The sequence below is a fragment of the Haliaeetus leucocephalus genome, unplaced genomic scaffold (assembly GCF_000737465.1).
Source record: "Haliaeetus leucocephalus isolate CR32 unplaced genomic scaffold, Haliaeetus_leucocephalus-4.0 Scaffold696, whole genome shotgun sequence".
NCBI classification, from domain to species: Eukaryota; Metazoa; Chordata; class Aves; order Accipitriformes; family Accipitridae; genus Haliaeetus; species Haliaeetus leucocephalus.
In genome coordinates, this window is record NW_010973132.1 from 837,092 (window position 1) to 864,087 (window position 26,996).

The window sequence follows — 26,996 nt, forward strand, 5'->3', positions numbered from 1 at the left end:
CCCCTCAGCCGTTCTGGGGGTGGCTCGGGGGGGCTGTGGGACCCCCGCCGCCTGGCAGGGCCGGGCGTGCGGGTAGCGCGGCAGCGTTTCGCCGTTTTTTGGCTCGTAGCGTTGGCTTGGGTGCCTGCAGCGATGGGGGGGGGCTGCCGGGGCCGAGCTCCGGTGGCGGGGTGCCGGCGGTCGCCTGCCGCCCGCAGTCCTGCCCGCCCGGCGGCAGCCCTGCTGAGGAGGAGGCTGCCATCGTTTCCAGTGCTGTAACCGTGGACCGGCTGGTTTCTTCCTAAAAAAAGTGTTCCCTGTGTTTTGACTAAAATTTATCTCAGAAAGCCAGTGGTGCGTTCAGGTCTTGGGTTTAGAATCTGTTTGCATGTATGGGTGGTATATAAACGTAGGTTATATTTTTGGGCATACTTGACAGTCAAGATTTTGGTCAGGTGATCGCACCGGCTGTCATAATGATAAGGCTTGGTAAGGCTTTTTGAACTGCTTGAGCAGTTCCCATCAGATGTACTAAATTGGTAATTAAAAAAAAACTCCAGACACTGTGGAATGGCGACCCTTTTAATCTGTCTTAAGAACAAAATTACAACCTGAATAGTAGTGCCACGTTTAAACATGGGTTGTCTATGCTAGAGTTATATAGTAGAGAAGATGTGAAGATAGTTTATTCCTGTGTTGAGGCTTTTATCTTCTATCTCTTTGAAAGCATTTATTTTGCTGAAGTAGCAAAAAGCCTAAACGTGCAGGCCTATGACAGTACGGTTGTGGAAAAAGAGGTGTAATTCCCTTTCTACAACTTTCCTATCAAACAGTAGAAGAAAGGTCTTACAGGAAACAAGACTTTATTAAAACACAAGTATCTTTGGTAATGAGGTAGTACTCCTACATGTAGAAAAATATTTTTGTATGTTTCTTTCCTATATGATTTTCAGGAAGGAGGATGAATTTCTGTCATATGTCATGACCGAATAAAGATTCTATGCCTGTTGTAGGCTATAAATGCTGTAAATAGGAAGAGTCTGAAACTCTGCCACAGAGTTTGTACATAAAAAGGTTCTCTTTTATAAATCTTGAATGACTGTTGGTCGTCCAAGCAATTCAAATGCTACTTAAGCAAAGCTGCCACTGTTCTTTCAGGCATAGCTGACTATTTCAGACTTCTTATAAAAACTTGACGATTTAACCCCCCCCCCAAACAAACCCACATAGAACTCCTTGTTTTTCTTCCTGACAGTTCTTCCCACTGTATAGCAGAGTTCCTCTCTTGGAGATAATAATGTCTGAAGAATAGTATATTGCCGATTTTGATTGCACAACAGTTGCAATGCTTTGCTTTTATACTTTTGTATAAGCAAGTGGGATGTGATATCTAGGCTGTACGCTCTGTTTAACTACTTGATCTTTGGCCATCATCTCCTGAGGATGAAAGCTACTTCCGAGCACTTCCACCAGAGGTATGATAGGAGACATGTGTGTAGTCACCACAGAAAGTCCTCTTTGGCATTTGAAACAAGTTTTGAATTGTTCTGGTAAATGTAACTTGGCCGGGAAGGGCAGTCTTTATTGAAACTAATTAAACTCTTTTTCTTCCCTGTGTCTATAGAGGAATGGCTCCTTGTTGGTACCAAACAAGGGCATCTTTTGCTTTACAGGATCAAGAAAGACATAGGTAAGTTGATTTTAAGAAGGGGACAAAAAGTTGATTACGTTATTTTTATTTCCTGCACTTTAAGAGGTTGTAGTGATGTTACTCAAGTATGTTTAATCGCTGATTTTTTCCTGCATAGAATTTAATGACTATTTGTGTGGGATCTTTGGTGAAAGTGTACATACCATTTGTCAGGTGTGCAAGAAAGACCAAGTACTATCAGCCTTTTTTCTGTTTTAAAGTATGTTTTATATCAGCTCTATGTATGTTTGAATTTATAGTAGGTTAGTGCAATTTTTGTGAATACAGTGCACAAAGCCGTGCAGAAGCAGTGCCGTGTGCTAGTTGCCAGAGGTTTGATGTATGTCTTCTGGTAATGAAGGACTGGATTAGCGAAAGAGCAGCTTTATTCAGTAGGTCCATGAGCATCAAGGGATGGGGAGGAGGGATCCCTCCTAAGTAGTTCTGTCATGTATTTACTCTTCTCCGTGCCTCTTTTACAGTCATAAGTGTTCATAGTCTACTCTAGAGATGCCAGAAATAGAACCATTCTATTTTCGGTTTAGTTAAAATCGATTTTCACTGAACAGATTTGTATTTTGCATTATCTGCTATTATGTAGAAACCGATGTTATTGAATACAGTAATGACATGTAGTGTGGGACAGGAAAGAAAAAACCAAACATCTATTTCCAAGATCATCAGCTCTTGGAAGGATGTTCATTTGTAGCTACTTGGATCCTAGAGACTGAATTCAGCTTGCTTTTTCTGAAACTTGTAGGCCGTCTATTCCAATCAGAACATGCTAGTCTTGAGTTGCTAGTGTCTTATCTCACGTGGTAAATTTCTCCCCCTTTTTTGCATCAATGCCAGGAGAGGTTATGTCATCAGAAAGTGTCTGTAAGTCTTTATCCCTAAAACTCCTTTTAAACCCTTGTGGTGTAGTGTTTATTCCTTGTCTACTTTGCAGTGGTGTGCTCCCTAGCAATTTAAATTGCTGATATTTGATTGGTGTTGATAAAGTCTGTATGGGTATCTTTGTATCTCTGGATTTCAAAATACTTAAATATAACTTTTGTAATCTAAAATTCCAGCAAGACAAAAATGTAACTATTGATGAGGCCCTCAGATGGGTACAAGAAGTGTTAATTTACATTTTCACCTGACTATGTAGAAGACCTTCTGATGCGTTTAGCTATTAAGTAAAAGATAGCACAGATATGTTAGAAGAGTCATTCTTCTAGTGTTAAGTGGCCACGTTTGCTTTCCTAATTCTTTGTAATCTATTTAGTGTAAGATATATTCAGTCATAAATTTAAGGGCAACTTCAGTTTACATACTCTTTCAAATCTTTCTGGTAGGTTGCAATAGGTTTGAAGTGACACTAGAGAAATCCAACAAGAACTTCTCAAAAAAGATTCAGCAGGTAGGAAATACCATTTTCTTGACGTGGGGATATTTTTCCAGTGTTTTCAGCGAAGAAACAAAATATCAAATGTACTTCTGGAATCTCTGCTAAGCTTAACAAAAAATTTCCCCCAAACTATAGATTCTTCTAGAGGTGGCACAGCTTGGTGTTTTTGCCCACTCTTCCCATAACAGGAATAAGCTTGGTTTGGCTGCTAAAGCAGAAAGCAAAGAATTGGAACTTAAAGGTTTATTTTTGGCTTTTATGGAAGTCCTGTTGTTTGCAGTAAATCTTCAGATGCTCTGACTGAGAATATTTGTAAAAATGATGGTAATACCCTGACAGACTGTAATATATAACACGACTCTCGGGTAAAATGCTATAGGAATGTGAATGTAATTCCTCTTATTTGGAATTTAGTACTAAAGTAACTGATTTATCTACTGTCAGTCTTGCTGCTGCTTCATTTTTTTGGAGAACTTTTGCTCATTGATTATATTGATACTCAGGAAAGCACTTACCTCAAAGATTATGCAGCCTCTTTCAGCAACACTCCGCGTATCCTTTAGAAGTACTTCTGTACTAGTAACATACCACTTATTATAGCATTTTTTAGCAGCTTAGGTTGCAAGCTCTATGTGCTAGCTTGTAAAAACTGAGTGTAAGTGAAACAGATTGCAATAGCTCGAGGAAGATTGTGCATAGATCACTGCCTTGCTGGTTTGAGAGTATCCAAGATGCATTTTCTTAGACTATCTATAGTCAAGCCTTGTTCAGAGGTTTAGTTTATGAATGGAGTCACTAACAGAATTCTTTCTTTCAGATTCATGTTGTTTCTCAGTTTAAAATTCTGGTCAGTCTATTAGGTAAGTGAAGAAAATATGTTAATATTTAACGAACTCTTCTCAGTGCAGTTATTTGGCTGAATGTGGCACCCTTTCCACACACTTGCATAGTAGTCTAGTTGTTGAAAAGTCATTGTGTAGGATTTAGGCTTTTTCACTTTGCAGAGGAAGCATTATGCAGCATAGATTGAGAAGCAGCTTTGCGTGTCGTAAGCCAGCTTGGAGAACAATGTATTAAGGCTAAGTTTTGTGACTGAAAAATGAAAAAATACATACGTGCACTAAAGTGTGTGTGTGTATATGTACGTATGTATAGATATAGTTTGTCTGTATTGGCATGTATATGTACATATATGCATGCATATGTGTATGCACTGTATGATAGGGTCTAAAACTTCTGTCCAAACTTGTTTGATGTATGAAACTTTACTGTTGATGTGTTACACCAAATTCAGTTTATATGCAGATGGCGATCTTTTACCATCTTGTGGAAGATCTAAGTGTGCTTGTCTCTGTCTATTTTTGTTTAACCTTATGAACTTCCTGTGTCTTTTTTTGCTTATGTTGCTACTCCCTTTTTTATGATCTCCAAGTCCCGGCTCTTCCAGCTCCAGCATGCGTAGATTTCTGCTGCCTGCGTCCTCGTGCGTACAAAAACTTGACCACAGTACCCTCCATTTACAACCGTTCACTTTCCACTAATTCCAGGAGCCAGTTCAAAATGGTCTTTGTTCATACAATCTTCCTTCATGAACTTGCTCTGCTCTGGCCTGCTTGCTGTCCTTTCCACTCCCGCTTCCTCTGCTTGGTTAGCACCTGCTCTCAGTTCCTTCATGTAATTTTACAAATGCTGGTGCTAGTCTTCTTTTCTGCATTTATTGCCTTGTATTTATATGTGCCTTAGCACGTTTCAGCTTTTGGGAGAACATTCCTTTGCCTTTCTTGCAGCTCTTAGTTTCGCAAGTTCTTCTTTTTACGTAAACATAAAATGTGGTAACTTATTTGAATTAGCAATGAGCTTTACATGTATGAAATATGGAATAATAATTGGAATTTTGTTTAAAACAGAAAATAACATTTATGTGCATGACCTATTGACGTTTCAACAAATCACCACAGTTTCCAAGGCAAAAGGTGCATCTCTCTTCACTTGTGATCTTCAGGTAAGAGGAGGAACACAACAGCACAGATGTCCTTACTGTTTGTAATAAGGATAACTTTTTTATGTTGCTGTATAGATTAGGCTTGCTAATTTTGTGTTGCATGCAAGTTGGTTGGGTACTGGTGCTTTTTAAAATTAGTACCTACTGGATGTTGAAGCTTTGCTTAAGGCAGCAATTTTTAATGTAGTCACCTTAATTTTCTTCCTGTGCTTAATAAGATACCTTCCAGTGCCTGTTGTGATTGTAACCTTTAACCTCCTGATACAAGACTTAAAGTCATTTTTATCCTGTAGTAACTTTGACTGTTGTCTTTCTTGAAGGGTCCTCTTCAATGTAAAAGCCATTCCTTTCCCTTAAATTGCCAGTGTAGTAGCTCAGTGGTTCCCTTCACCAAGCATCTCCATCACTGTTTTTGTTACATTTTTGTTTCTGTTAAAATGTATTGGCCCAAGGAGTCCCAGGGCAGTTGTGGTAGATTCAGGCCATAAAATGGTTCCATAAGGTACAGCAATTCTCTGTTCATATGCTGTGGTTTATTAAGTGACTTGTTTCTATCCAAGTGAGTTTCTCAGCCTACCTATGTCATTCAGAAGCCTTATTCATAACCAGAAGAGATGGCTTAATGCTTTTCATCACTTTTTATCTCTTTGCCTCAAGGGAGCTTAGTGTTAAATATTTTCTAGTAAGTACTTGGGGTCTTCTAGATGTTAAAACTAGTGATGTCTTTCAAAGCATCTTTAAATCTGGTCATTCCAAAGTGCCTTGTTGTTTGTGCATACAGGCACTTAGCTTTGCTAGTATTTCTTGTCAGGAAACTTTTCCAATAGGCTAGAATATTAAACAGCTATTAATGTTTTTGTCTGTCAGTTTAACACATTCTTTGCATTGTTCCATTTCCTCGCCTCTCCTATACTGCATAGGGTTCAAGCTGTTTATCCTAGTCTTCAGGGCTGGGCTGATAGCTCTCTGCTTATCTTCTGTTTGTGTGTGTGTATATGTCTTTGGTGCTCTTTTTTTTTTTTTTTTTTTTTTTTATTTCCTTGGTGTCACAATCCCTGCCAAAGTTCATTTTAAGTATCCCACCCCTCTTCTCTCTGTGCTTCCTTGTTTAGGGCCCTTCTGGCATGGATGAACAAAGCTGCTCTTCAGCTGACAGCTTTGCTTCAGGCTGAGGATTCTTTTGGCCTTGTATTATCTTACTTGCCTCTTAGTTTATGAGTGCCTGTGAGTTAGGCCTGTCTATTTTCACAGCAGTCAGATACAGGGGAAGAGGTGCTGAGAATGTGCGTGGCAGTGCGGAAGAAGCTACAACTTTATTTTTGGAAGGACAGAGAGTTCCATGAACTACAGGTGAGTTCCATTGTTTCTGTAGTCTAGCTTGCTTCAACAGGGAGTGTACTTGCTCTTTACTGTTTGCTATGCAGTCCCTGTTACTCAGAGGCACTGCTGACTTTCAGAGCATTGACTGCAGTTGGTTCTGCAGTGATTTAACAATGAAGCAGCAAATAAAAGTGAAAATATATGGTTGAAATCACAATTAATGGCATTACTACAATTTCATAAATTAAATCAAAGGCTGTGTTCTATATTTTAACATTCTGGTTGTAGTACACTTGTAAGTCATTGAAATGTATTAGCATGCAGCCTCTATAAATGTATACCTAACAATAACACTATGGAAGTGGGTCCCCTTCTACTCAGAGTTTTCCAGGTATGTCATTAAGTGAGAAGGTAGTTACTGACAACAAGCATAGAGAACTGCAGTTGTGGATACCAGAATGATAAAAGTAACCAATGGAAATGGGTAGAGCATTTTTCAGCTATGCTGCTCTTCTAGGAAGTTACCAGCTAACTCAGAGCACACCTTTTTACTGTGCATGAATCTAGCCTTTTGGTTGAATGCTACTATTCCTTGACCAGCAGAAGTTGGGTGTGTGTCTTGGGGAATACAGTGTCAACACCAGTGCTGCCTGTTACACTCTGTGTTGCCAGATTTTACTTTTGCTTTTCTCTTGTAACAGCCATTTTAACCTGTTTTCCCTGTTTTCCTCAGGGGGACTTCAGTGTACCTGATGTACCAAAGTCTATGGCCTGGTGTGAAAACTCCATCTGTGTAGGCTTCAAGAGGGACTATTACCTGATACGGGTAAGAATGGGGTTTGGAATACAGTGTTTAAGATGACTTCGGTAGCAGTAGACACTATGGAGGCTGCTCCTGTGCTCAGGGATTTAGCTAACAGACATTTATGAAAAACAGCATCTGGTACTCTTGCTATATGTGGTTTTGGGAAGGGCAGTCTAAGTCTGTCCTTTTAAACTGATGTTTTGTCAGGAAGTGATCTTCTGTTTATTGCTGTTGAAACCAGTATTTGAAGCTCTTGCAGAGAAAAGGTCAGTGGAAGAGATATATTTTGTTTTGGCACTGGTCTGTGTGAGCTCAGTTTGCATTTTATTTAACATATTAAGAAAGGAGATAGCTTTAAAAGGGGAAAAAAGACCAAGAATATCTTCTTATCTGGCAGACAGTGGAGCTTAACTATTTTTTCTTTTTTTGATTGCCTCGCTGAACTGTAGTCATTTTAGTTTGAAAGTCTAAACTTACTGTTGTTAATTTAGTATTACAATTTCCACTTATGCTTCATTTTACAGCTATATTTGATTCTCTTTTCTGCCTTTACAATTGGCTTCTGCTGATACTATAGGAAAGTGAGATGAAGATGAGGTGCACCGCACGTATGTGCGTGTATACATGGGTGGCAACACTGATCTGTAGTTGACAGGAAAACAGCACAGTAATTTTTACAGTCACTTCAAACTGACACTGCTCACAAAAGAAGTGATGCCCTTCTGCAGCCGTCTCCTAGGTGTTGATTCCCACCATTCTAGTGATATGAGTAGTTGTACAGCTGCTCAAGCAACCACAGCGGAGACTTGTTCTCCAAGTGTCTACTTTAGGTTGGCTCAGGTGCTTGACTGATCCATCCTTGAATGGCTTCATTTCACTAAATAGCCAGAAAAAATATACACATTTCTGTGGTATTTTCTGCTGGCTAGCTGTTGGTGATTTATAAGAATGCTTGAGCTGTAATGCAGGGGAAGCAGCAGGAACATGTAGCTGCAGTTTGAAGGAGAAGAATTCTCCATTTTGGTGGCAGTGAGTTGTTAGATCAGCTCACGAAACAGCTCTTTGGATTTTTTTTTTTTTTTTTGGGGGGGGGGTGTGTCAATTCCCTGGACAGCATGTGGCCACAAGAATGAGTAGCTAGGGCAAGGGAAAAAGGCTAGGCAGGCTGCTAGGCTTTTAGATTTGTTTTTTATGGGCAATGCTCACTCATGCCAGAATAAAACCATGTTAAAGTTTTGGCCTAAATGAAATCCTCTGGTTATACCAAGTAACCAAGTTTGGACACTTTAAGTGGTGTTGCTACTGGCTATGCATTTTATAAACCTATGTGCTATGTGCTCAGCTAGTGTTAAAGTAACAGGAATACATCATCTCAGACACAAAAGTATTCTTTATTTCCACATGATGTATAAGCAAGATAAATTATGATATGCAGAAAATTTTATTGCTACTCTTTAAAATTGCGCTTGTCCTGTTAGTGATTAGTCTGGGTTGTAAATCCCTCTAGGGGGTTTTTGGCTTTGGTCTTATGCAGCTTCAAAATACAGGTTATTTTGAAAAATGGATGGTTTATTTTCTTTTTTTATCCTAGGTGGATGGAAAAGGATCCATCAAAGAACTATTTCCCACAGGGAAGCAGCTGGAACCATTGGTAGCTCCTGTAGCAGATGGAAAAGTTGCGGTTGGCCAAGATGATCTAACAGTTGTGCTAAACGAAGAAGGGGTCTGTACTCAGAAATGTGCCTTGAATTGGACAGATATTCCTATAGCCATGGGTGAGAATTAGCAGTAAATTTTTTTAAAATTTGCTTCTTTACTCCTTTGTATATGACAAAATCATTATGTTCCCAGTATTTAGAAACTAGCTGGATTGGGAGTATGACAGCTTCTAAAAGTGTTTCAAGTTGTACTCTGTGGAAGGTTTCATGTGTTTATTCTTGTTTCTTCCCCTTCTTTGCTTGTAGTCTGTATGCCTGTCTTGTTCTCAGGAAATAGGCGTATTGCATATCTTTTATAAAGGGACAAGATTTGAGATGGAGTGTAGTGTATTAAAGCACTGTAGTTCTTTTGGGCACCTGAGTGTGACAGAAATTCCTTATGTTGAAAGATGAACAAAAAGCCTGATAGTAGTCTATTAGCAAATTGCTGTCAGTGTTGGGCATTGAGCTTTGTTTTTAATAAGCAAAAAAGGGACACACTTCAAGGGGAAAAAAAAAATAAATTGAAGACAAGCCTTACATTAAGTCATGGCTTGTTTCAAGGAATACTTGAGAACAACCAACTTACATTTTTCACTTGTTTCACTAATAGAACACCAGCCTCCCTACATCATTGCTGTTCTGCCGAGGTATGTGGAGATTCGCACTTTTGAGCCCCGGCTGCTGGTACAGAGTATTGAGCTGCAGAGACCACGCTTCATCACCTCTGGAGGGTATTGAATATAACTGGTCATTACTTTTGTTGGGCTGTCTGGGTGTATGGTAGCACTCTGGAAAAACTGGGAGAGGAGGTGCTTTTCTAACTCCCTTGGCTTAAGAAGCAGCATTGAAGCAGTCTGTTGTTTTTTATGAGCAGATGGGTGGAGGCCATACCTTGAGGAGGAAATGATAGAGTTGAGTGTCTTTGGGAATTTCTGATTGCTGGAGATAAATTCTCCTTTCTGCTTTGCAATATTGCTCAAGTTGCCCCTGTATCTGATTGAGCGATGTGTGTGTTAATCAGGATTGTTTTTTCAGATAGGGTATTGATTCTTTCTCAGTGCTGGAACTTAGGAACTGACCTTTTTGTCTTGTTTACAGCACAAATATTATATATGTGGCAAGTAATCACTTTGTTTGGCGGCTCATTCCAGTGTCAATAGCCACACAGATCCAGCAGCTTCTGCAGGACAAGCAGTTTGAGTTGGCTTTGCAGCTGGCAGTAAGTACTCAGAAACCTTTTGAGTTTGCAGTGGATGCACTTGTGCAAAAGAACACTAAAGGATGTTTGCCTTCTGCTTGACTGTAGCTACTCTGGAGAGTTTAACCTCCCTACTGTCCATTTTGCACAAACTGGTAAACTGTAGCCTTTTTTGACTTAAGTTTTAGTTTTGTGCTGCTTTTTCTCCATATTGATCTATTGTGGTTTAGATTTTGGGATACCATCTTGTATGTGAAAGATTATGTCTCTTAGCTGTTTAATTGGTTACCTTCTTTTAGACTTTGAAGTCAGTTGGACTTCAAAGTCTTCAGACTGCTTGTAAATGGTTTTGCTTGGAGTTGTGTGTGTCAGATGACCAGTTTTTTTTGTAATGGTCCTCCATATTACTCCTGAAACATAATAACTTCTTAGAGATGCTGAAACGGTACTTTTAATTATATTGCTCTTACTGTTTTAGTGTTTTCTGGTTTCCGGAAACTTCCCTGGAACTACATTAAAATTAATTAATTGCATTTTGTATCGCTAACTTGAAAAAAAATTTTGAAAAGACGAATGAGTGAAGAGATAGTTGCTGTGATAGAGCGAGTATATAGATAACCAGAGGTAGCTTTCAAACCTTCCAGGTTATCTCAGTGACACAATAAGCATAGCATCTGAGAATCACCTTCAGAGGTGTCACTTCGGAAGATTATCTTTTTTCTTCTTATTGTCTCCAAATGATAATACTCCTGTTATTTCTGTAGAGTGTTTCCTTCTCTTTTACAAGGTCCAACAGTTTTTAATGTTTGTTAATTTGTATGTGTGTAGGAAATGAAAGATGATTCAGATAGTGAGAAGCGACAACAAATTCACCACATAAAGAACCTCTTTGCCTTCAACCTCTTCTGCCAGAAGCGCTTTGATGAATCCATGCAAGTTTTTGCCAAGCTTGGTACAGGTAAATGCTTGGGTTGGCATTGAGATACATAGGTTAGGAGGAATTAAATGAAGTTCAGGGACTATTGCAGGGGTCTGTGTATGTTTGTTTTCTGCTTTGTTTTTGTTTTAGAACAGTGGTGTCTTGTGTGGACCAGTACGCTGTGAATGGCAAATAGCCTAGGCAGCTATTTAGCTTTTTTTTGTGAAACTGGTTATAGTATTTAACTTAAGTCAATGAGTTAAATCAATGAATTTGCCCTTTGTGCAGAATATATTTGTATTGTAGGCTATTTTATAGTGTGCATAGCATGTACACAGACCCTTGAAGTTGAGGAATTCAGCATCTGCCAAAAGCCTACTTGTAGCTTGGAATGAAAAATAAGGAACATCAAGAATTTAGCAAATCTACAGGACTCGGACCAAACTGAGGACCCTTAACCCTGTTTCCTGTTTAATGGAGCAAGCTGCCGAAGCCAGGAAAGTTTTCTGTGGTTTTGGAAGTCAAAATAGTCTCCGATGCTATTCCTCTGGTTTGTACTAGGATTATCGGAAGAACACCTGAAGGCTGGACGGTACCATAGAATAGTGCTTAAGACTGAGATTCTTTTATTGGTGACAGCATATCCCTTGTGCATTTAAACCTAGAACTTTTACTTGTTTTGGTGACACTTACATCATATTTACTTTGGAAAGCTACAATAAAAAGAAAGGACTGAGAATTCAAAATACTCTGAAATTAAATTAGAGGGCAGTAGTTTTGAATTTGCTTAAACTCTATGAAAATAGGTGCTCATTAGTTGCAGATGGTGCTATTCAGTTCTTGTTTCAAAAGCACAATAAATCTTCTCTTAAAACATTGCTTGTTCCTAGAAATCCTGTCCTACTGTCAAGAGTTGTTAATGCTGGGATTCTGCAAGAAGAGCAGTAAGAGGATTATAATAATGGCTTGTTCTCCAGGTGTGCTAAGTGCACAGGTTGGACCTTGTTGTGCCTGGACTTTGAAACAGTCTGTCTTTTGCTGCTTTTGCCTTGTTTTAGCTTATTTTCTGTAATAAGCAAATTTTGTTATCTGGAACCTTGTGGACATACAAGTTGACTACAAACAACTCCATTGGAAAGCTAAGCTTGCTCAAAGGTTACATACATTTGAGAGTTTGCAAAAATAATATTATGAATGGTTACTAATACTAGTTTTTTTTTGCTTAGATCCCACTCACGTGATGGGTCTGTATCCTGACCTGCTGCCCACAGATTACAGGAAACAGCTACAGTATCCCAACCCCCTGCCAGGGCTCTCTGGGGCAGAGCTGGAGAAGGCACATTTAGCTCTGATAGACTACCTAACTCAAGTGAGTGCTCCTATATCTGTTTTTAGAGTAGGGTTATTCAGTTTTAGCATACTTTGTTGGTTAGCTTTGATGTGCAGGAAGCAGTACACCTACTCCAGCTCTGTCATGCTAGCCTTAATGGGCTGTCTTCATGGTTGGAAACTATGGCAGCAGCTCCTGAGAAAGCAGGGGAACTGGAAGACGTGAGGTGCCCTGCAGATCTATGGGAGACATCACATGTGACTTTTGTGAGGACTGGACAAAATTTACTTATGGACCAGACCTGAACATGAGTCCAGTATTTTATTTCTAGTAGCCTTCTGAAGAGGTCTTAAGCTCTTGATCTTTTGTTTTTGTTTGGTGACTATTGTGCAGGGCACTCTATCCAGGATACAGGTCAAAAGTGTGCATTAAAAGGTGGAACAGGAGGTAGTGGGTACTGTAACTTCCTGTCCTCTTTATTTTGTTAACTGGAATCTGATTTGTTCTATCACCATTCTTACTAGACTAAAAGGAAGCTCGTGTCTGAAGGAGGATAGTTTTTGTGCCTAGTAGTTCAAAACCAAAATTGTTTTCCAAATGTTTTAAATGTCTTCTGACTTCTCTAAAGTGTCTTTATTCAGCTTAACAGAGTTTCCTTCTGACTATTTTCTCAAGACTCTGGACATCTTGCAAAACCATAAATTTGCAAAACAAATGTGTACACCTGAATGTGGTTAGAAAGGCGATGTGTTGAATAGTTAGTAACAATAAAAATTCTTTAAGAAACAATTGATTAAAACAAGTTATTAAATTGGTTTATTTAATTTAATATTTAGTCTTTTTACTTGGTGGGTTATGTTTGCTGAGGTGGGATGGAGAAATCCATGGTCTTTTTCTGTTAAAATTTCGTTTGATGTCCTGCAGAAAAGAAGTCAGCTGGTGAAGAAGCTAAATGATTCTGATCATCAGTCCAGTACGTCACCCCTCATGGAAGGAACACCCACGATCAAATCCAAAAAGAAGCTGCTACAAATCATTGATACCACCCTTTTAAAGTGTTACCTCCATGTGAGTGCCTGCCTGACCTAGAGGCCTTTACCATACAAGCTCTGTTGGAATCTCAGGCTGAAATGTTTAAGGAGGATGATAAGGAGCTACTACAGAAATTCTCACACAACCGTCTGTCTTTGGTCTAAAAACAATCTGTGAAACTTTGGTGTTAGCTAGTTTGCTCACTGGTCAGGAAGTAGTTTCACAGAATAAAACAGATGTGTCCATTTCTGGTTGCTGCCTCTGTCAAAAGAATGTGGCCATGCCTATTTTGAAGTTACAATGAATGCTTCCTGCGTTGCCTTGTACTGCTAAATGCAGGAGAGTACGATCTTTGCTGTCAACAACGTTTTTCAAAGCTGACCTCTGTTCTTGAAGGGGAATAGCTCTGATATATTGTTTTCTTTCTGTCCCAACAAATTATGGAAATGAAAATGGGCCTTGCTCTAAGATGTTAGTGTTGTTTCTTATGCTATAAGGCTTCTTTTTTTTTCTTCTCTCCTGCAACTCGTGTTTTGTACTGTAAGCTTAGGAGGTGCACACTAGAAGTATGTTTAAATGCTCTCTTTTTTCTTTCAGACAAATGTAGCACTGGTGGCACCATTGCTACGTCTGGAGAACAATCACTGCCATATTGAGGAGAGTGAGCATGTACTAAAGAAGGCACACAAATATAGTGAGCTGATAATACTGTATGAGAAGAAAGGTCTGCATGAGAAAGGTAGATACGAGGTTGGGGTGGGGAGAGGAGAAGGGATAGGAGCATGTATTCTAGTATTGAGTTAACTTGTCTTCAGTGAGCAGGCAATATTCTGAAAAGACTTTGTTTCTGGGTCTGTCTTGTGATTAAATCGGTCTGTTACCCATTTGGTCTGTGTGTTGAAAACAAAACTTTGTTTTGTCTCTGGTAGCAGAACAGGAAAAATTCACTTTTTTGTGGTTCAAGTTGGAGTGATACGTGTGGTATAAAGCAATGAACGTTTTTGTTGTTCTGAAAGCATTACAGGTACTGGTGGATCAGTCAAAGAAAGCCAACTCACCTTTGAAGGGTCATGAGAGGACAGTGCAATATCTGCAGCATTTGGGTGAGTGTGAAGGAGAGCATTGTTTTTGTGAAGGTGTTACTCTTGTTGGGCTTAGCAGTTATTCTACTCTTCAGCAGCTTTCTAGAGACTGTAAAGCTAAAGGGTATCCTTGTCATCTTGTCTGGTTTCTTGCATAATGCAAGCTTCAAGGATTAGTTCATGAGCATCTTGTTGAATCTTGAGTATCTTACTGGAAAACATTCCTTATTTCTGATAAAAATTTTCATTGGTAGAAAATGTGCTGTAGTATTTTGTATTTTCTTCCAGTGATGATTTGCCACCACTGACAAAAGGGAAGTCTAACTTATGGGTTAGGCTTTCCAGCTGAAAGTCTAACTTCAAGTTGCTGGGGCTTGTAGTAATTCCTGAGATGAAGAATCCTATATGAAGTTTTTGTTTTCTGTGTTTAGGTAGATCTAGATCGTGACCTGATGGTTATAGTTGCTGGTCACAGCATCATGGTGGGAACTTGCTTGGTTGACTATTCATTGTGAACTCCCTAGTCCTTTTTTGTTTTTGCTACTTTTGAGAACAGTGCCCTCCCATCCAATGTTATTTGTTTCTAAATGCACAACTGTTTAAAAAGTATCACACTGCTAGTTTGGGAGTGAGTAGTTTGAGGGGAAATACCTTTGTTTGTTAGACTTACACTGTTGGCAAAGTTTGGTATTTTTTATCTATAATCATTTCTTTTAAGAACTGCTGGCTTCTGTTAGCAACATGTTTATTCAATGATAATACATTACTTAGAATGAAATTGAGACCTTTCCCATATGTGCCATGTCTGTATCTTACACTTCTTATTCATTGGTGTCATTTGGTAATGTTACTCATCTTAGGGAAGTGTAGGTATGTTATATTCTGCAAACAGCTTTATAAAGCAAACTTTTAATCTTATTTAAAAAATAATTTGTCACCTTTATAAATTCATCTCGATTGACCTATGTCAGCTGTTTATTTGTTTTACTTGAGATTGATGATGTTTAAGACCTATAATTATCCAAGTTGTCTGGCATACTTTTCTAAAATTTTGGCAGCTTGCTAAATTTCTCTTAGACTTCTGGAGCTTCTCTGTTTCAGGATCTCCTGCAAATCAGTTTTCTTGTATGCTTCTTGCTGAGCTCTTTAAAACTGATAAAGGATGTTTGGGTCTGTTCACTTCAGAGTAATGAAATACAGTGGGGGCAACCTAGAATGGAACGTTAACTATTGATAATAAATGGAATGTTTGACACTAGTGTCACTTGCAGTTCCCCCCCCCCCCAACCACATACAAGAAATGTAACACTGGGCGGGGGCGTAATTGCACTGCCCATTCTGCCTTGATTAATTGATAAGTGTCATTTCTGGGAGTCCCTTAAATAGGATGATAAAAGCATTTCAGACTATGGGGTTTCTACAGATTTTTCCCTCTGCCCCTACTTTGGTGAGGCTTCTGTAGTTAGGAGCTTCTAATATAAGTAATAATTGGGGTTTTTTTTTAAATTATCTTTTAAAACTTTAATTATGTGGAATGTATTTTTAGTTGCTTTCACTTACCTTCTGAGTGAAGTAGAAACTTTTCTTTAGTCGTCTCTTGTCTATAGGGTTTTGGGCATTTAATGAAATGTTCTTAAATAGTTCTCAGGTAATTAGAGAAAATTTCCTCCAGGCTTGTAGCTGTGGTCTTTTAAGTTATCAAGTATGTATTACTGATTTGGATTTGATACTTGCCATGTGTCAACAGAGTAACCACTTATTGTTTATTGCATCAAAGCAAATATTGTTAATTCTGTGATTTGGCCATGTCCATCAAAAATATACTTTATCTTTGCAGAGGTAGGCACAGGAGAACTACATATTTGATTGGGTGGTAGCTAGTTTTCTGCGTTACACCATTCTTTATCTGTTAAAAGAGTGTTATGCAGAACTTCTTTCTATTAAAACTCCTATTTAAATTAGGGATTCGTTGCTGAGAGAGTTTAGAAATCCAGTTTCTGCTTTAATTCTAGCAACACAAAACACCCTTGCCTGTGACCTTCAGTGTAAATCCCCATGCAGCTGACTGTTACGTGCTGAGGGAGCCAGTTGTTTCATTTTGTGCTGTGATGCAATGTTGGCCTTTTAATATTCTGATCTATAAGCTTTGGTAGTTACTTGATGAGTTCCTCTTCTTCTGCCTTCTTGAGTGTTTTTGAGTAGGTTGTAACTTCATGTGTGATTTGGTTGTGATTTCAGCAAAGGCAGCTTCATCAGTGCTTTGGAAAGGAGCTATTCTAATTAATCTCACACTTCTTTATAACGAGTTAGACTTTCTCTTCTCGGTCTCATGTTCTAAATGAGAACTTACTCCCATGGCTTGTCCTGTCCTTTATTTAAATTTTCTCAGTGAGGCTAGCAAACCGATTACCGTACAGTGCCCTGTTAATTCAGAAAGTTAATTGAAGTTCAGTGAAATTCAGACCCTATGACCATAGTGCCATTTGCCAAGTCACTGTTTTGTTTCTGAAACTTTGAAATTGGCTCTTCTGGGGGCTGTTTTAATTGTTTTACTTCATAGCGCTCACCTTTTGGTTTTTAAAATACTGCTACTATGAAGATGCTGCTTGGTTTAAATATTTAAAAAGTAACTTACTCCTGATGATATTGTGGGATGAAGAAAAGCAAACAATGACTGCCTTTTTATAGGGTTGGTGTAAGTTTTTGTTTCTTGTATGGTTGTGTTGTTGCATTGTTTGGGCAGTGAATGCCTCAGTGGTTCCGGTCAGGAGGGTAAGGGGAAAGTCATGTTTTCCTAACATGTTTTATAAACTTTGTGAACCAAATTGATGAAATGAAAGTGTTCTTTTAAAGAGGGAGATCCTAAATTTTCTTAAAAAATGGAAAGTTATTACCTGTCGTGTAGTTTCTATGCTGGTTACTTCAGTACTATGATGCTTTACTACTTGTTATGAAGTATTTGACCATTTACTATAGAAGTCATTAGACTGGCAGGCTGGAAATGGACTGAAGGACATTACACAAGAACAATGCTTTTTCTACCCTAATAAAAACAAATGGTAGGGGAAGACTTTTGGAATGTGATTAAGACAACTGATCTTGGTTTTGGTCTGAATTGTTTACATTTGGTGCTGCTTAGTATTTGAGTTAATTCTTGTTTCTGTTTCAAGTCATGTTTACAAAGTATGAAATGGCGGTTTTAGCCTAGAATGTGTGATTTGCCTGACTTGAGTGGGGGAAAAAACAAACCAGATTCTTCCTGTACATTAAGCTTTGCTGGGTCTGAAAGTGTCTGCTTGTGTTGTGAGTAGAGAGTTCTTTAGGATTTTAATACTGAACACTGCTGTTTTTTGTATTCCAGGTACAGAGAACTTGCACTTGGTATTTTCCTACTCTGTCTGGGTGCTAAGAGATTTTCCTGAAGATGGACTGAAGGTAAGTGTGGTTGAAACAGGCACCTTGCCACTGAGATTCTTAGTGCAGTGTATGGAATTGAGAGAACTCAATGTAAGAAGCCATGTATTAATGCTAAATCCAATTAAATATATAATTTATATTTTCTATGTTCAGTACTGTGGTAAGATTAGCAGTAGATAGAGCAGGACAGCCTTTCAGTTTTTCTTATGCTTTGCCATTCTTGGAATACCTTATCTTGGAATAAGTAGCTAGGACACTTTGATACAACATTTAATGTTGTTGATGTCACACTTTTTGCACAAGAGCCTGATTGAGTATTTAAATGGCAAATGTTAATTTGCCTTTCTTATTTTCCCTTTCTTCTTTGATACAGAATTGTCTCCCTGTATTTGGGAGGTGTTGGGCACCGTAAAAGAAGAGTGTTAACTAAGGCAGAAGTGGGGATGTTTGTTAATCCTTTCAGATGTGAGATAGCTTCTGAGTGCCTGAATAAGCTGCTCAGATTTTTTTATATTTCTTGCGCTTACTCTTTGGACACATGTGATGATATGCTGGGCTTCAGTGCCTCAGAGAAAATATACTGTGGCACTTAAATTTAAAAAAAATCACCATTCTGTGAATAAAATTTTGTTTAACAGATATTTACAGAAGACCTCCCTGAAGTGGAAGCTTTGCCACGAGACAAAGTGCTCAGTTTCTTGATAGAAAATTTTAAAAGCTTGACTATTCCTTATCTGGTAAGAACTCAATCTCTACTAGTGCATTACATTCAGTATAAAATGTTATGTGTATGGCTTTAGTTCTCCAGGCGTTGGAGCCTGATGCTGTTTCAGAGAATGCTAGCTTTGCCATAAGTTGTGCAAAGAAAAAATAATTAAAATGTATGAAATCCTGAAGTCAAGCTTGGTAAAGGCAAGCATGGAACTGTTGCTTGCTTGTAACAAATTACTTCCCAGAGGAAGTGATTATAACTGAACCTGAACATGTATTTACAGGAACACATCATTCATGTCTGGGAAGAAACTGGTGCAGACTTTCACAACTGTCTGATCCAGCTGTACTGTGAGAAAGTGCAGGCCTTAATGAAAGAATATCTCAGTTCTTACCCTGCAGGTATGTTTAGCCTTTTCTGGTGGGAAGACCAGGGGCATGGGACAGCACAGGGGAGCCTTCACAGTGTATTGCTGTAAGCCTTCCCTGTTCACATCCAGAAGACATCCCAAGCAATGAAGGAACTGGAACAACAAAAGTTGTGGGTTTGTAGGGAAGTCTAGTTTATTGCCTCCCTAGAGATCTTAAGGTACCAAGTGACACTTTGTTCATGATTGAGTGGAATGGCAGCTACTGTTCCCTGAATTCTGCATGTTAAGGGTAGGGAAGGGTCTTGAATAACTGAGTCTATTGTTTAAGTGGCCACTTGATGTGTTTTAAGGAGCTGCAGTAATTTGTCAGGTGCCGCAGGATGCCAGCCCATGTAACAGGTTTCATCAGCATTTGGTTCCTCCTCATAATGATTTGTTTGTTTATCATCTTCTTTGTAGTAGTGTGGTGAAATAGTTGTGATACTGTAGTTTCTGTTGTTTTCTTCCATATAGATAAAACTCCAGTGCCTGCTGGGGAGGAAGGAGGAGACTTGGGGGATTACCGGAAAAAGCTTCTACTTTTTCTGGAGAAGTCTAGCTGGTATGAACCTAGTCGGCTAATTAGTGACTTCCCCTTTGATGGTGAGTTCAGTTTCCATAGGTCAATTAAACCCTAGCTTACTGCATTGTACAGCAAAACTTTCTTGCTTACTGTAGAATCATGGCAATTAAAAACAGAGAAGATGGCTGCTGGTGTGTATACTAACTCATGTTTTTGCTGGTACAGTTGGGTTTACCAGTCTCTGCAGGATTCCTGTAACTGTTGGCTTAAGACCTTGTGGTGTCTCCCATCACTTAAATATTTAGCCTAACTTTTTGGTGAGCCTGAATTGCACAACAGATGTGAAGTTTGTTGTTTCTTAAGGTTGCTTAAGAATTCATAAAATGTTACTGAGAATAGTATGAAGTAGACTTAGAGTCTCAGTGTAACTTTAACTTGTGCTCAGACTACAGTTTATAGTTCCTTCTGTTAGTCTGGTCACTAATGGAGCTTATGTTGTCATTTCTCTGCGTAGCTATTGACTAATCCTTCATGCTATCACTAGGTCTCCTAGAAGAACGTGCTCTGCTCTTGGGTCGTATGGGGAAGCACGAGCAAGCTCTGTTTATTTATGTTCATATTTTGAAGGACACCAACATGGCTGAAGAGTAAGTTTCTCCCCCCCTCCCCAAGACTTAGTTTGCTCACTGCCCTATGGATAGGATGTGTAGTGAAATGTTGCTGTACGTGGAGCATCAATGCTGTAAGCCAGGTTGCCCTATTTTCTTGACTTTTAGTCTCCTCCAGGCATCTGTTCATTACAGATGATGATGCCTTGTTTCCACTTCTCATTAGCTTCTGAACTTCTGTATGTTGTTTTGCTTCCTTTCTCTTTGGAGTGACATTCACTAGGCCAGATGCAAAGTTAAGCTCCTTCAGTTAGTTGAATCCTCTCTAGCAGTGATAAGGCATTTTGCTAGATGTATTGTGTCAGGGAACCTTCTGAATGAATCTAAAGTACTTAGGTGAAAATAGAATTAACTGATACTGGCAGGTATATCTGAACATTAGGGCCTATTTAACATAGCTTATTTTAAAGCTATTTTCAGCAAATGCCTGTTAGAGGACATTCAACCCTGGTATGCAGTGTACACTAATGAACACCTTCTCTGTGATTCAGATACAGTAATTAGATATATCTACACATACATTTTTATGCTATGATGTGTTGATTTGAGACATATTTTTTCCCTTTTTTTAGACAGCTGAATTAAATTTAGTTTCTGCATTAAAGCTTTTTAAGTTGATTGGAAGGGGGAGACTTGCACAAAACCTCCCTTTTCTCGGCATTGTAATGCAGAGTAAACAGTGTAATTTTGTTGTGCAACTTGATTAATTGATCAGAATTGGATGTACGGTCACCTAACTTGGATGGCTTCAGTAATCAAAACGTTTAAATGGTAATTTCTGTGGATTGATTCTCTGGGTTCCAAAACTGTCCCTGCATTTCACTTGATTCTTCTCTGTTCTAGCTACTGCCATAAACATTATGACAGAAACAAAGATGGCAACAAAGATGTAAGTAGCTTCATCTTTCCAGCCTTCCTTTTCAGTAAGGAGGTATTAGACTATTCACTCCATGTTACGGACTTTAAAGTTTTTGCCCTGTTACAGACTTTTTCAGGGTTTGTATAGGTGGACAGGAACCTATGTATAAGCTCTTGGAATTTAGGCATTACTAGATGATTGGGGTTTTTTTATATTTATAAATTTGGGTTTTTTTGTTGAGAATATTACTGTATCACTGGAATTGAGCATATATTCTGTAGCTAAAGTTCTGATGGAATTCAGAAGACAAAATACTGTGTGCATATTCCACAAACATCTACAAAAAAGATAATGGTAAGAGGCAATGAAGTGTTGGTTTCTAAAGGTTATAAATGAATTAGGTAAGATAAATGAGGGAGGCGTGGTTAAAACTACTCTTATAGAAAAACTTTAGTGTAGAATGCAAGTCTTAAAAGGCCTTGGACATCATTGGTACTTTTCAGTTTTTGTTCTTTTAAGATAAGAGCTGTCTAAGTTAGCACTTCAGAATTTTGAATGGCATGGGTACAACTTACTCGTACCATTGCTGGGTTCTACCAGCACTGTCAACTGTGGATGTGTACAGCGGTTTCAGAACTTTCCTTTTGTGTGCAACAGGTCTATCTGTCACTGCTTCGGATGTATCTCTCCCCACCTAGTGTTCATTGCCTGGGACCAATCAAGATGGAAGTGCTGGAGCCTCAAGCCAATCTGCAGGCTGCTCTGCAGGTTTTGGAACTACATCACAGCAAACTGGATACCACCAAGGTAAGACAAGACTTGTAAGTACTCAGTTTGTACTGTTGGCAGGTGACAGAAGGTACTGGAGTAGGCAAGTGAACAGACTGTAAGAGAGTAAAGCTAAATGTGTCAATTTCTGTTCTGTTTTGTTCTCTATTCCTTTTTTAATTTTTCCTAACTAAGTATATGTTTTGCTCCAGGCGATAAACCTGCTCCCAGCAAATACCCAGATTAGTGAGATTCGAATCTTCTTAGAGAAAGTCCTTGAAGAAAATGCTCAGAAGAAAAGATTTAATCAAGTGCTCAAGAATCTTCTCCATGCAGAGTTTCTGAGGGTAATTACCCACCACCTGTCATTTATTGGGATGGTGTTTTAAAACAGATGTTCAGTATTTAAATTAACTGTTCCTTATACGGAATGTGTGTCCTCTAGATGGTGCTGTAGTGCACCTGAAATTAGTAGGCGTGCATCAAGTAGATTGAATGTCCCTTTTTCAGGAGATAGCGAGGACATTCATTTTGGTTTGGATGAGGGGGGTGTGTGTGTGTCTCCGGACTTACTGTGCTCTGGTGTGCATTGCAGGATGATCTCAGAGAGCATGGACTGGATTTCTTTCAAATAAACTAAACCAGACAATGCAGTTCAATAGTTCGCCTGAACACCCCTTAGTGGTTAGAATGCCTTAGTCTGTGGACCAGACTAGCTGAAAGTAAAATCCTGCAATTCATATAGTGTGGGGGTTGGATGTTCGATACCACTTGCTCTGCTGCTTTTGTGCTGTACAACTTGCTATGGTAGATATAGCCACTGAAAATTAAATGTTGTGACAGTTTTCAGTTTCACCAGACTAAAGTGAGCTGTGGTGTGATATTGCTTTATAAGCAAGGGTTGTTTTTGGTTTTTTCTTCTTCTTTAGGTCCAGGAGGAGCGGATCTTGCATCAGCAAGTGAAGTGCATTATTACAGAGGAGAAGGTGTGCACTGTATGTAAAAAAAAGATAGGTAACAGGTGAGAGAGCATATACCTTAAAGCTTGGGAAACTGAATCAGATATGAATCTGGTAGACTTAAACTAAGAATGTTGCAAAATTTGGAATGTGTATATACACAGAGAGAACAGCAGTATGAGGGAGACATTTGAAGAGTGTTTGAATTACAAATTACATTGCTCAACTGAGTGGCTGGGAAAACATCAAAGCTTTAGTCAGTGAAGTTTACTGCAAGAGTAAACTGCTTTCAACAAAGGAGAATAAAATCCCTTCAGAAACTCATAAGACTTCTCACTTCACAACTCTAGAAGGCAGAAAGTCACTTTTCATACTGAATTTGGAAAATTTTCTAAGAACACTGCCTACTACCCACTTCTTAACTAGAGTTAAGAAGGATGATGTAAAGAATCTTAAAGTAAGATATACGCGTGATAGTTTTCTATATCTGATGGCTTTGTGGTTCCCTGGCTGATTTACATTTTCTAGCCTAATTATCTTAGGACATCTAAAAGTAGAACTAATTTCAATTGATACCCAGATGCCAATAACTTTTCTTTTGTCATTCCTAGTAGGTAATTATGGGTTAGTATAGCATGCAAATTTTATTTGCGCTTTTTCTTTTTTCTCTCTGAACTTCAGTGGAATGCTACATGACTAGCTTATTCATTGTTTCTCTTGTTGATGTGAACCCTTCTGAGATATCAGTAGCATTCACAATGATAGGGAAGGCTGCTTCTTCCAAAACATTTTGATGAACGTAGGTCTAAATATACTTGTTGCTGTGCATATTGAATTTTTTGCTATTAGTCTGTAGTGTGTAGCATCAGGATTTAAATCTGCATATGCAGTATTGTTTTGGTTGTCTAGGATTTTTCTAATGCTGTTAAGTTCAACAAGGTTTTGAAGGGCAAACATGTCAGCATGTCACCCAGTCTTTAACTTGTTACTAGTGACTTCCAAGTAAAGTGTGCCTATAGAAATGAAAACAGATACTATTTTTTTAAAAACAAAACTTACAAAATCCATAGAATTGTTTTATCTGATTTTCTCAAGAATATATTCAGGCTTTAATTAAAACAAGAAAGTGTCACTTTCATGTAAGCACCTTTTTCTGATTCTGCACAACTTGGATGTTCTTGTTTGAATAGGGAAAACTGTTTATCTGTACTCACAGTTGATTTTTGTGTTCTGTCTCTTTACAGTGCATTTGCTCGATACCCTAATGCAATAGTCGTGCATTATTTCTGCTCCAAAGAAGTCAACACATTGGACACCTGACCTTGTCATGGTTAATAATCCCAACATTCATATGAAATTTGGAACTGACGACTTAAGAAGTTGATGCCTCTGAGATTTTTGAGGCTTGTTGCTAGGTTCTCTTATACTAGCTAGAAGTCATTTGTATCTGTGGACTGACCGAATCTATCTGGTAATATTGATTTACTAGAAAATGACTTTAACCATGTTGTTATAGTGCTGGCAACTACACCAAACCTCTCAGTACTCAGATGAAGAATAGAAATTGATTTTTGTAGTGGGTTTTCTATTGCACTCCAACCTTGCGAATGAGTTGTTAGACAACTGTTGGGCGTTCACCACAAGTCAAGTTTTACTATAAAACTTACCTCCTTAGAGTGACAATGTTGTGATTTGGCCCTGTATGTAAATAGTTCTTTAAAAAAAAAAAAATTCCTTTAAAGTTTTTGCAGCTGTATCAGTGTTGCATGGAGATTACCAGGTGTTTGGCATGGAGAAGGCTTCTGTGCCTATTTCTAGACCTGGAAAACAGAATTTTACTTTCATCTCAGTAATGGGAATGTTTAAGTGCTGGCCAAAGGAATATTTTTATTGATATTCAGTGTTATCACCTGACCTTCTGATAAGAAGTTGTTCCACAGGAGATAGTCAGACAAACAGTAGGTACCACTAGTAAGCATTTTTTTTTCTTTTTACTTTAGTTTGAGAGCTATAAATTGAATTAACTTGTGTGTTTTTTGCACTGAATATGGTCACTCTTAGCATGAGTGGAAGCTCAGAGATTATTCTAAGAAGTTCACATCTGCACTCAAACCAAAAAGCAAAGAACACACTGTAAATCAACTTCTGAAGGGAGTGAACTATAGTTATTGATTAAGCTTCTAGACTACACTTGAGATTTGCGTATGTAAGTTTTTTGGTCTCTGGTTCACTTTCCAGCATTGAAGTAAAATCCAGACTATTTCAACATCTCTCTGTTTTAAATGCTCTAGAACTGTGTTCTGCTCAGGCTGGTACTGTTCTTAAGTTACTCTTGGGCCAGAAGTCTTAACTACAAGAACTAGATTGTACCATACTCCTTGTAGGCTGTAATGTTTTTTGTCTAACTTATTTTTTCCACAAACTTTAACCTATAGCAGATTGGTATGAGGGATATTAAAATGTTTGGTGCAGAAAGAATCTGTGCATTGGTCATGAAAAGGCAGCAGTAGCAAATAACCCAATATTGGGCTATTTGACTCCCAACATCCTGGTCTAGCAATACTTATAATATGTAATTATTAAATAGTATGGAGTATGGCATGTAACTACCAGATACCACCTCTTAATGAACAAGTAGATGAATACAGCCTGTCTGCCTAAGGTGTAATTGGATCTCAGTTAACGTTACAGGTTTACTTAAGCCATTGTTACGTGAGCGTTTCTTAGTAACAGATCTGCTGTAGGTTGACAAGAGTCCTAATTAATTTTCATTTGCCAGCGTTAATAGTTTCCCTTGATAACTGTTTGTTTTTTCCCTTTCCACCTGTGTTTGTATTTATTGTTCATATGCCATGCATTCTTATGGATTTCTTGGTCCAGTGTCATGCTACTTTTGTACTTGGATGTCTTGGGCAGTATTGCTACTGATGTCTTTCTGCAGAGGCTGGGTAGAGGGAATCTGTGGTGTTAATGTTTTTAACCTTGTATTTCTTCTATTTGAAGAAGAGAGCCTAAAAATACTTATATTGGATTTGCACATTCTGTATAGATCTTTATATACTAGTTCAGGTACAGAGGGAAGATGGTTTGGGAGAGTTGTGTTTACAGGTCATTGAGAATGAAAGAAGGGTATTTAAAAAGGCCCTGTATTCTTTGTATACAGATATAACAATATTGCTCTGATTTTTACCTATCTTATATTTAGTACTGTTAGTCTGATTTTTATTTACCTTTGTTATCTGCTACCAGGAGAGCTGCATTCGCATATGAGGGTCTTCATTGTGCTCTTACTTAAACGGTTAAGGTTGTGCCCCTGTTCACCTTCATTGCATACCTTTTACAGAGATGTGGTTTGTGCTGTAACTTTTTTTGTTGGTTCTTATAATGTGGTTTGGGTTTACTAACCATACAGCAGGTTTATCTAAAGCAATAGATTGTAATAAATATTGTGAACCAGTGTGTGTGTTTCAGTCATTGTGCAGTTAAGCTTCTCTGGGCTGCTGTAGATTTTTTTTTTTTTTTTAATATATTAGTCCTTACTTTCTCCTGAAAGTCAGACCCAATACAGGGGCTCCCAGTATCGCTCCTGCTTTGATATGTGTAATTCAAATGAGGCTACATCATATGAGAGCTGTCATCACTTCTCAACTTTGTTTTTGAAATCTACAAGTTTATAGTATGCTTGTGAATGTTCTCAAAATCCTACTAAACCCACTTTTGTATTCTCTCTTTGAATAATGTTTTTGAAAGTCTTATACCATTAAATATGTACTTATTAGAGAACACTAAAATTACTGACAATTTTTTTTGAGTGGTCATATGCTGTTTCGGGGTGAGGAGGGATGTTGAGCTCTGTGTGACCAAATCAAGAAATGCTTAGATTCACAGGTTTGCAGCTGCTTGAATTGTAGGTCATAAACTAGTCTAGTGTTGGAAGTAGAATATAGATCCTCAGTTTTTGCATTCTGTAGAAATGGGAGATATCAGCACTGAAGAAGAATATTTTGTTTCTGTGTTGGACAATTGAGTATATTGGTATTTCTGGAGAAGACCAACCCACCAAAAAATAAACCCAAATCAAAACCTTGATAGCATCCTTTGGAATCTCATCTCTTCTAATTATACTGCATCTCAGCTCTCCTCTTAGTGCTGCGAATGGGAGCAAAAGGGGTCCCTTGTGATATCTATGCACATTTTAAGTACTATATAGTATAGTTGGTGATGGTGTCAT

General features: G+C 38.4%; 1 protein-coding gene across 1 annotated transcript; it reads left to right on the forward strand.

The window, feature by feature from the left end:
- The first annotated feature begins 455 nt into the window (after positions 1 to 455).
- On the forward strand, positions 456 to 26,221 carry VPS39 (vacuolar protein sorting 39 homolog (S. cerevisiae)). Its single transcript, XM_010580193.1, has 25 exons — positions 456 to 468; positions 1,604 to 1,669; positions 3,010 to 3,074; positions 3,880 to 3,922; positions 4,970 to 5,064; positions 6,316 to 6,414; positions 7,118 to 7,210; positions 8,781 to 8,964; positions 9,500 to 9,620; positions 9,988 to 10,108; positions 10,916 to 11,045; positions 12,233 to 12,375; positions 13,261 to 13,404; positions 13,966 to 14,107; positions 14,385 to 14,471; positions 17,812 to 17,885; positions 18,506 to 18,604; positions 18,863 to 18,980; positions 19,463 to 19,591; positions 20,056 to 20,158; positions 21,023 to 21,068; positions 21,696 to 21,845; positions 22,019 to 22,153; positions 22,736 to 22,827; positions 24,010 to 26,221. Exons 1-25 carry the CDS (start codon positions 456 to 458, stop codon positions 24,083 to 24,085), a joined length of 2,568 nt encoding a protein of 855 aa, XP_010578495.1. The 3' UTR covers positions 24,086 to 26,221.
- Positions 26,222 to 26,996: the final 775 nt, after the last annotated feature.